Source organism: Mandrillus leucophaeus, unplaced genomic scaffold (genome assembly GCF_000951045.1).
Source record: "Mandrillus leucophaeus isolate KB7577 unplaced genomic scaffold, Mleu.le_1.0 Scaffold1608, whole genome shotgun sequence".
NCBI classification, from domain to species: domain Eukaryota; kingdom Metazoa; phylum Chordata; class Mammalia; order Primates; family Cercopithecidae; genus Mandrillus; species Mandrillus leucophaeus.
Genome location: NW_012101597.1, coordinates 87,261 through 97,706, shown reverse-complemented (window position 1 = coordinate 97,706; position 10,446 = coordinate 87,261). Strand labels below are relative to the sequence as shown.

Below are 10,446 nucleotides of genomic sequence, written 5' to 3'. Positions count from 1 at the left end.
AAATTTAAAGCTTTGTAAAAATTGAGTATACCAAATATCACTAAGGAAATGTAAAATTTCATTATCTTCCAAACTAGCCTCCATGCCCAAGTGAGTCAAACTGTTACCTGTCAAACATTTTAGGAAAAGATGATTACCTAAATGATTTTAGAGGATTAAAAGATGCTTGTATGAGTGTGAAATAACATTTAAAATAAAAAAGAATGACGAAAAATACCCTTTGATACCCTCTTTATGCAATAAATGTAATTATTCTAAAAATGATGCTGGCAACAAGAATCTGGAATCTGATAGCATATGACAGTAACATTTAAAAATAGGTATATTCCAGAAATACAGTTTAATATGAAAACATCAGTTTGTATTTATTCCACATAGGAAGGTGGTGTACAGTTGTGGAAAACACTGTCTGTTCGCTGACCAACCTGCCCGAGACTGATTCTTGTTTTTGATCATTTTAGCTGTGAGGACTTGGGCATGTTCCTGACTCCTAATTGGTTCATTATCTGTGAAATCTAGATGAAATAAATAAAACCAACATTGTAGTGTCATTGTGAGGATTGAGTTGACATAAATATGGATATAGATAATAAAATCTTTAGACCAGTGTCTTACATAAAGCCAATGCTAGAAACATATTGGTTTTTATTGTTGTAATAGTTATTGTTAACAGGTTAAAAAAGAAAAAGTGACAATTTCAGTAGATGCATTGAGGGAAATTGGCTTAATTTCCTGACAGATTTCTAAAAATAGCTAAGTGACAGAGATACATCCTTGAAATATTTGCAAAATCTAAAACATGTATTCCTGTTCTAATAACCCTTCTGCTTGTTTTGTTTTTTTTTTGTTGTTGTTGTTGTTGACTAGCTAAATCCAGTACTAAAACTGTGTGTGTGTGTGTGTGTGTGTCCTCTTCCAAAAAATTCATAGTAACAGGGATGTTAGGCTACAGGTTCAGGGTAAGTTATTTAAACCAGTTGGAAGACGTGTGGGACGGAAAGGAATAGATCACCAGAACAAGCTGCAGTTCCACAACCTTGAAATATTTTATGAATGTACTTTTACTTTTTGAAGAAACATTTGCATTTCTAACTACATACAGTAGTGCAAATAGTCTTTCTCCCATTCAACAGTTTTTTCAGTGTTTTTCATTTCATCAACAGTGTTTTCATCTTTTGTCATAAAGTATTTATGCTTTTTTGGTTTTTCTTGCAGATCTACGGTAAAGACCAGGACGTTCTACTTTTGTGGAAAATGTATCTTCACAATCAGTCTCCACAAGGCTATTTTAATCTCCTTATTCCTAAGACTATATATGATGGGATTGAGGAAGGGAGGCAAAACTGTGTATGTCACAGCGATCACCAAATCCTGCACGGACAGAGTTTTTGCCGTTGGTCCTAAGGCAGCAAAGAGCCCTGTGGTGAGAAAGAGCATGACGACAATCAGCTGGGGGGAGCAGGTGGAGAAGGCTTTTGCTCGACTTTGTCCTGAAGGGATTCTCAGCACCGTTGAGAAGATTTGGAAATAGGACATCATCATGAGAATAAAGCATCCCAGAACCAAACATGAGCTCAGGGCCAGGGTCAAAAACTCCACAAAGAAAACCTCACAGGAAACCAGGGCCAACACGTGAGGGATGTCACAGAAGAACTGGTGGATCACGTTGGATCTGGAAACCTGCTCCCAAAACATGTTGCCAGTGTGGATGGTTGCGTAGGAGAAACAGCTTAGCCAGGTGGTGACTGCCATCTGATAGCACCTTCCGGATGTCATCACAGCTCCGTATTGGAGGGGGTGGCAAATGGCAATATAGCGGTCGTAGGACATGACAGTGAGGAAGGCCAGCTCAGCAGATGCAAAGGCAAAGAAAAAATAGACTTGAGCTACACAGCCAAGATAAGAGATGGAGCTTCTGCGAGTCAGGGAGTTATGGATGGATTTAGGCACAGTGACTGAGATGTAGCACAGATCCAAAACAGAGAGGTTCTTCAGGAAGAAATACATGGGAGTGTGAAGATGCTGATCGAGAGTGATGACCGCAATGATGAGCAGGTTTCCCACCAGCGCTGCCAGATAAATCAGCAGAAAGAGCCCGGCGTGCAGCACCTGCAGCTCCCAGGTGCCGGAAAACTCCATCAGCAGGAATTCTGTCACTTTTGTGAGATTGTCCATTTGGCAGCGAAATCTGTGTTCTGATTGTTGAGAAAAAATATACAGTAGTTTTAAATGAGACAAGGTGAGCACGGTGTGGTAGGAGTAATATCCTCCTAAATTAAATTCAATCCACTGTACGTCTTCCACACTGCTTATATAAATACAACGGTGGGAGATTTTAACATGAAATGATCATAAAAAATATATGCCGAAGACTACGAGTAACCGATTTCTAAAAGCTTTTGATTAATACTGTTTTTCTATTATACGGAACTTCTCAATCCTGAAATTAAGATTTTTCTCATCAAATAAACTAAGGGGTGCTTATTAAATATGCAGAATTTCAAGTCTCAAGGCAAATATACTAAATAAAAATTTGTGGGATAAAACCAATACTTTGCTTTTCATACAAGTTTCTGGGTGATTTTTTAATACAAAAGTTTGTAGTTTTAACTGTGGTTATACATCCTGGGCAGAGTCTACTCTCTTTAGCTATTTGTTGAATAAATTGGGTGGTAAGCCACTTTAAAATGAGGATTTACTATTTAAGACATGGAAAGAGTATGGATATGATTTTAAAACCATTGTTAATAGCTCTGGTTTGGAGAGGGAAATTTATTTTGTGTCAATGTGCAGGACATGATAATAGTTATACTAACAATACCATTACCCTCGTGTTGATGATAATAGTTATACTAACAATACCATTACCCTCGTGTTGATGATAATAGTTATACTAACAATACCATTACCCTCGTGTTGATAATAGTTATACTAACAATACCATTACCCTCGTGTTGATGATAACAGTTATACTAACAATACCATTACCCTCGTGTTGATGATAACAGTTATACTAACAATACCATTACCCTCGTGTTGATGATAACAGTTATACTAACAATACCATTACCCTCGTGTTGATAATAGTTATACTAACAACGCCATTACCCTCGTGTTGATAATAGTTATACTAACAACGCCATTACCCTCGTGTTGATGATAATAGTTATACTAACAATGCCATTACCCTCGTGTTGCACCTTCTGTGCCAGATGCTATTATCTGTATAGAACACACCTTGGCTCAATCAATATCCATAATTGTGCAATAAATTAAACTATGCTATTGTTCTTATTCTGAAGATAAAATGGAGGCATAACAACATCAAATAACTTGCCCAATGCCACTGAAAGGGCCAGCGCCCCAGCCAGCATTTAAATCAAGGCAGTTCATTTCCAGGATATGTTGCTAACCTCTACATTCTAAGATTTTTTCATAGAAAATAACTTCGACTAACACAAGTTCACAAAATTTTTTTCTATATATTGTTTATCATATTTTACTTATTTTCACTGGTATTATATGTTTGAAATAAGTTTTTCTGCATCAAGGTCATGTGTGTTAGATTCTGTTCACATGACTAAAATCTCAACTTATTTTTTTCAAACTAGAGCAAATTTTAAACAAGTGATTTTAAAATCTGGTTACTGATCATCTAAGGGTTAGTTGCCTTATTTCATTAATGATAAACTATTAAGCTCATAAATGCTATCCTTTGTTACTAGGCAAATGTGAAATGTTATAAGACTGGTAGAACCTATGTTTTATGACAAGTTCTAAAGATAATGTGAAATGTTATTTTTTTCATAGGAGAGTTAGAACCTATGTTTAATGACAAATTTTGAAGATAATCTTTTGTCCAAATACTATAAATCATATAGTCACTTTGAAGCATTTCATTGTATCATTAAAACAAGTAATTGAAAAGAATTCCACTCTTGGCCAGGTGAGGTGGCTCATGCCTATAATCACAACACTTTGGGAGGTCAAGGCAGGTGGATCTCCTGAGGTGAGTTCTAGACCAGCCTGACCAACGTGGTGAAACCCCATCTCTACTAAAAATACAAAATAGCCAAGCGTGGTGGCACATGCCTGTAATCCCAGCTACTCGGGAGGTTGAAGCAGGAGAATCGCTTGAACCTGGGAGGCGGAGGTTGCAGTAAGCCAAGATCGCGCCACTGCACTCCAGCCTGGGAAACAAGGGCATAACTCCGTTTTTAAAAAAAATGCACTCTCACACTCGTGATGAGTAATAAATGACAAAGGAGCACTATCCCTGATAAACAACAAACTATAAAAACACATTAGCATAAAAAATGAGCAAAGTATATGATCAAGGGTTCAGAAAACTGAGAAGCTAATGACCTTATAATTCAAAACGTGTTCAACTTGACTAGTTATGGAAATGCAAATTAAAACTTTAACATGATGTAATTTTGTGTTCATTGCTTTAGAAAACATATGTCTGGCAAGCAAAGGCTTGACAAACATGTGAAGGGATGAAGCTCTTTTACTGCTGTTTACTTTGTTGTGTAAGCAGTCTGCCTACTTTGGAGGGTCAATTAGAAATTTTTAACACAACTGAAGATATGCAAGTTTGATGCAGCAATGCTCCTTCTCACAAATGTATACTTGAGTTTTAAAAAATGACATATGTAAGGACGTTTGCTCCATGATGTTTAAACCCCTAATTACCATCACTAAGAAAATGGATAATATACACTGCTTTATCCCAGAATGGAATACACTGTAGAAGTTGAACTGAATGGGATACTCTACCTACATCAATATTGAACATTTCAACATATTTTGGAAAAAAAACCCCACAAACTATTACACAAACTATGTTCCCAATCAAATGCATTTAAACATTCAAATTGTGCAGTGCATTATTTATAAATACACACACATAAGCTTGTATAAAACAATTACTGGAATGAATACAAATACCAATAAATGGGAGAGGGGAGGGAAACAAGGTGAAAAAAATTGAACAGTAATTATATCTAATATTTTAATAGTTAAAATCATTAAAGCAAACAAAAATATAAGTAAATGATACACCTAAGTACTAGTTCTTAACAATCGTTTGTTATACTCTTTCTAGATTTTGGATATTTCATATTTTTAATATTATTTATACGTTAATGTCAAAGAAGCAATTGAAATGCTTTTGTGTGTTATAAATTGGGTCTTACTTTTTAAATTGCTTGTAAAAATCAGTGAACAAAAGCTCTCTTTTTTCCACTATTTTCTTTGACATTATGGATTCAATAAAATACCTCACATATTAAAGTAATTTCAAAAAATATGATTAAAATAAAAAGTAATGGGGACTCAGGTGATTACATTCTGCATATTTTGACATCCATTATAATACTATTTAACAATGCAGAGTAACTTAAAACTGGGTTTTTGTTCTGACTTAATAGAATTCAATGAAACAAGTAATAAGATGGTTAACCAGTTTGTATTTAAAATGTCTCAACCAAACAACCAAGAACTGCAGCTGTCCAGTAAAACAAGACAAAAGGTTACCCAGCCTTCCAGCAGAATCAGCAGGAGTGTACAGCAGTGTACTGTCTCCCAGGTTAGCCTGCCATCGGGAGATGTAAAATTCTACACCTCTGCCACATGGCCAATTCCCCATAATGTATTATCTAGAGAACAAGAAAATAACAATGTTCTTTCATTGATTCTAACACTCACATTTCTGTACTGCTAAAGGAAAAGCATCATAAAATGTATGTATAGTTTGCATATAATTGACATATAGTTAATGTTTATTGAAAAATTATTAAATCAATATTTTCCTTGAAAATTGTCTACAGTTTGAAATTGACATACAAAACAAATTTATAGGGATGCAAAGAAACATGTATTATTATAATATATAAGCATATATACACCTGCTCAAAATATTAGGCAAATTGACGTGCATTTATTAACAGAAACTTAGTAGTTAACACATTAGTTAAAAAGACACAACACACTTTCACACACATATGTGCGTCATTGATAGATTTAAGTTGCAAATTTTGAATATATTATTTTTAACTGTAAAGCATATTGAATTAAGTATACATGAAGGTTTCCTGCTTCCAAGTCTGCCTATTTTAAATTCACACATATGGTATGATGAGTAATGAGATTGAAAGAGACCTGAATTCTTGTCATGTTCCGACACAGCTAAGATGTTTTAAGTTGGGGAACCTGCAAATACATTTTAATTTCAATTTACTGAAATGTAAAACTACACTCAACAAGATGGCCTCTGCTGCCCCACCTCTGAGAGCATTTGTATCTAATCTGTATGAAGCCTTTTTACTTCAGTGTAGTTCTGAGTAGCCTGATGAAGAGCTTTCTTTTATCCCACTTATATCAAGGAAAAGAGCAATATTGAGGAACAAAACTAATATACACCGCACCATCAGCTGCTGCTACTCTAGTTTCAAGCTAAAAATAGATCTCTCCAAAACTGATTAAAATGATAAAAATTCAAGCAAACTGCATGCACTAAATTATTTTGTTTGTTTCATTGGAAAAAAAATATGAAACATAATTACTAAGAACAATTAAATCACTTTAAGCAAATGTGTCTTGATTTTTTTCTCATAAAAAATTTGAAATGATTACTTACATAAATCTCACACAAATTCAACTTCCTTATTGGGTAAATATCTGAGAAATACAAGACCAGCAATACCTTGATTAAATAACATGTAGCTTCTCAATATGTATTCAGTGTCTGGACCAATGATGATAAATAAATAATTCTGAAGTTTTCCTCTGTGTCTCACCAGAAGAAGTGACCCAATTTAACATGCAAACTCAGTGATGGAGAAAACCTGATATAAATCAAGGAGACGATCTTCTCTGTGAGTTTCCCATAGAGACTGGGTGGCCACAGTCTGGCTTCCAGAAGGAAGCCTGGGGGACATTGGTCTCAGGAGGATGCTGCCTCCTGTGGGTTAAATTGTACATTACCTGCTGAAACAGAAAGCAGAATGTGGAGTAGGTGCCAACTGAATTCGAGTCTATGAGGAAGTGATGAGCATAAGAGAAATAGAGATTTTCATTAAGAGAGTGAGGAGAGTAAACAGTGAAAAGTAAAGGATTTATATTTTCACATTTCATAAAATAATCTTTGATAAAGTACAAAACCCAGACATTTAAGTAAACTCAGAAAATAATTGTTTTACTTCATTACTATGCCTGGTCAGTATGCCACATGAGAGCAGTTAAGTGCATATATTCAGTTTACTACCCAGTTATAGCAGCCTATTTCTGTATTGCACATAGACCCTCAGAAAATTATTGGCTTAATGGAGACAATCATCATGCTTCTCATCTTCCTCCAAATCTATTTGTTGCACAACTAGTCATAGACCAAGAGGATGAACAGATCTCACTAAATATGGTCATTTGAAAATTAGAAGTGAATAGAAAAATCTGTCAGAAATTTAGGAGATATATATTTTATCATTTCATTTTTCAAATGAGGAAAGCGAGTCTTAATATAAAAACTTAAGACAAATTAAACTTAGACTTTATTTGATCAAAGAATGATTCATTATTGGATCACACTAAGGATTGGAAGAAATTCAGAGAACTCTGCCCAGCAGCGTGAACAAGGTTTTACGGGCCAGACATAGCAGTGAAGTAGAAAAATCACCTGTTTGCCTACAGCTAGACATCCATCTTGTTTGAACATGGTGTTATTTAATTTTGGCAATACTATAAGGCAGTAGGAAAATATTGCACACACATATATATACACACATACAGATACTGATAGACATGTAACAGAAACATTACACATTTTTAGCCATGTGCCAGGTACAATAATACAAATCTGACTAATTTATTAAAGAATATCTGGATCCAAATTGTTTTTCAGCCAATGCCACTTAAATGGCTAAAGCTTTTTACTAGTATTTGTGGAAAATATCATTAAAGTTTATTTGCTCAGTTTCCAAATATCTGTTTTTCTTTCTTCTACTTCTGCTATCTACCCTAAACTTGCATTTTAAATGGATACCTATTAGACTCTAGAGATTGTGTAGAAAATTGATGGCTTAAAAGCGCAGAGCTTGGACTTCAAGCTTAAATACTTTAATTTGCCTAAACCAAAAAAGAAAGATGTTGTAAAGACCCAGTTAAGGCAAGATGGCTAGGAAAAGCACTTCAAGGGCAAGGTTTTTTGTAGATTTAAGCCAATGCTTTCTTCATCGTAAGAGTTTCTAGTGTTCTCTGTCCAGAGAGGTGGACCTTCTCACAAATGGAGATTCCCTTTATGGATGTAAATTTCTTTTACAAAAAGTCCTCAAAATAAGCAAGTGAAAATAGTTTCTATGCCGAAAAAGTTGTACTTTGGAGATTTATTCTGCTAAATCAGTGGTTTTCCAACCCGCCTTCTATTTCTTAACTAAAATACTAAGTGGGTGGAACCCACTGAAGATTAGGACAAATACGTTGTGTGCCTGACTCAGCATGGATACTTCTTATCTTCCTTTATAATCACAGACTGGTACAACTTTTCTGTCCTGTTTTGTTTTCAAGATTGCAAGACTGAACAATATTTCCACCCCTTTTCCCACAAAGAGTTTTGGGGCAAAGATATGACAACAAGAAAGAGTTGGCGGAGCATATATTTAGCAGGAAGTTGGAGAAGAGGTGTTCAGTTGACTGCAGGGTTCCCAGTCAACCTGGGAGAAGCAGGATTAAACAGAGAAAACAGAAACGACTCCTTCTTACAAATGTTTTTCTAAAAATGATTCAACTCTCAGTTGGACAGGTTCAGGTACGGGGATTTTTCACATTTGATTTGAAACTTTTTCTCTGGGGGATTGGTTGATTATTGCCCAGGGAGTGTATCCCCGGGGGGCTTTCTCTAGTAGTTAGACAGCCCAGGTCTATCAGATGACAGGTACAGAAATGAAAAATTTCTTATCCAAAGGCCTATTTAAAATACAGGTAAACTTCATGGGACACAGGGTCCTTTAGTTTTGAGGCAACTCCTTTGGGGTTCAAAATAGCTACAAGGAGGTCTTCTCAGTCCCCATAGCTGGTGTAATATAAAGGCATGCACCTCTTTGTCTTTTGTAGAAAGTTTCCCCACTGTGGCCTTTGTAACTCGAAGTTACCTTTGGTCGGGTTCACTCATTGTTCTAGAAAAACACAGGTTCTGGGTCCATGGTTCTTATACATAAAATAGGCTGCAGTCCCAGATGGAAGAGTTCTAGAGTCCTTGGATTCAAAACACACATGAGGTACTGTCTTCCAGAAACCTTACCTACTGGAGGCCTCCTACTGGACCCAGTCTGGTTTCTTTACCAGATCCATTCCAAATCTGAACCCAGTCCAGTCAACAAATTGCTCAAACAAAATAAGAGCTAAAAACACAAATTTGCAGAGCTTGAAACAGAGAAAATTTACCCATAGCCTTCAGTTGTAGTATGAGAGCAATGGGCCTTAGTGGGTATCTACACTTGGGCATTCCTTGTTTCAGGGGGCCACTGGGTGTCCTTCAAATCTTCCAACACAAAACTGTTAAAAGAAAAACTTTATCAATGACACAGAAAAGTAAGAGGCATATTTAGGACTTGAACTCAGCTCTGGACCAAGTGAACCTAATAGACATCTATAGAACTCTCTACCTCAAATCAACAGAATATACATTCTTCTCATCGTCACATAGCACTTATTCTAAAGTTGACCACATAATTGGAAATAAAACATTCATCAGCAAAGGCAAAACAATGGAAATCATAACAGTCTCTCAGACCACAGTGCAATCAAATTAGAACACAGGATTAAGAAACTCACTCAGCACCATACAACTACATGGAAAGTGAACAACCTGCTCCTGAATGACTACTAGGTAAATAACAAAGTTAAGACAGAAATAAATAAGTTATTTGAAACCAATGAGAACAAAGACACAATGTACCAGAATTTCTGGGACACAGCTAAAGCAGCGTTTAGAGGGAAATTTATAGCACTAAATGCCCACATCAGAAAGCAGGAAAGATCTAAAATCGACACCTGACACCTTCACATTGAAATTAAAAGAACTAGACAAGCAAGAGCAAACCAATTCAAAAGCTAGCAGAAGACTAGAAATAACTAAAATCAGAGCAGAACTGAAGGAAATAGAGAAACGAAAAAGCCTTCAAAAAAAAACAATGAAACCATGAGCTGGTTTTTTAAAAAGTCTAACAAAATGGATAGACCACCAGCCAGGCTAATAAAGAAAAGAGAGAAGAATCAAATAGACATAATAAAAATGTTAAAGGGGATATCACCACTGATCCAACACAAACTACCATCAGAGAATACTATAAACATCTCTATGCAAATAAAATAGAAAATCTAGAAGACATCGATAAATTCCTGGACACATACACCCTCCCAAGACTATACCAGGAAGAAACCAAATCCCTG

The 10,446-nt window shown here is 35.7% G+C and overlaps 1 protein-coding gene across 1 annotated transcript; it reads right to left on the bottom strand.

Annotated features, from left to right (window-relative positions):
• Positions 1 to 1,038: 1,038 nt before the first annotated feature.
• On the bottom strand, positions 1,039 to 2,193 carry LOC105536586 (olfactory receptor 14I1). The gene has a single exon (XM_011975991.1). The coding sequence runs from the start codon at positions 2,173 to 2,175 to the stop codon at positions 1,240 to 1,242; it is 936 nt and encodes a 311-aa protein (XP_011831381.1). The 5' UTR covers positions 2,176 to 2,193; the 3' UTR covers positions 1,039 to 1,239.
• Between the last annotated feature and the right edge of the window lie 8,253 nt (positions 2,194 to 10,446).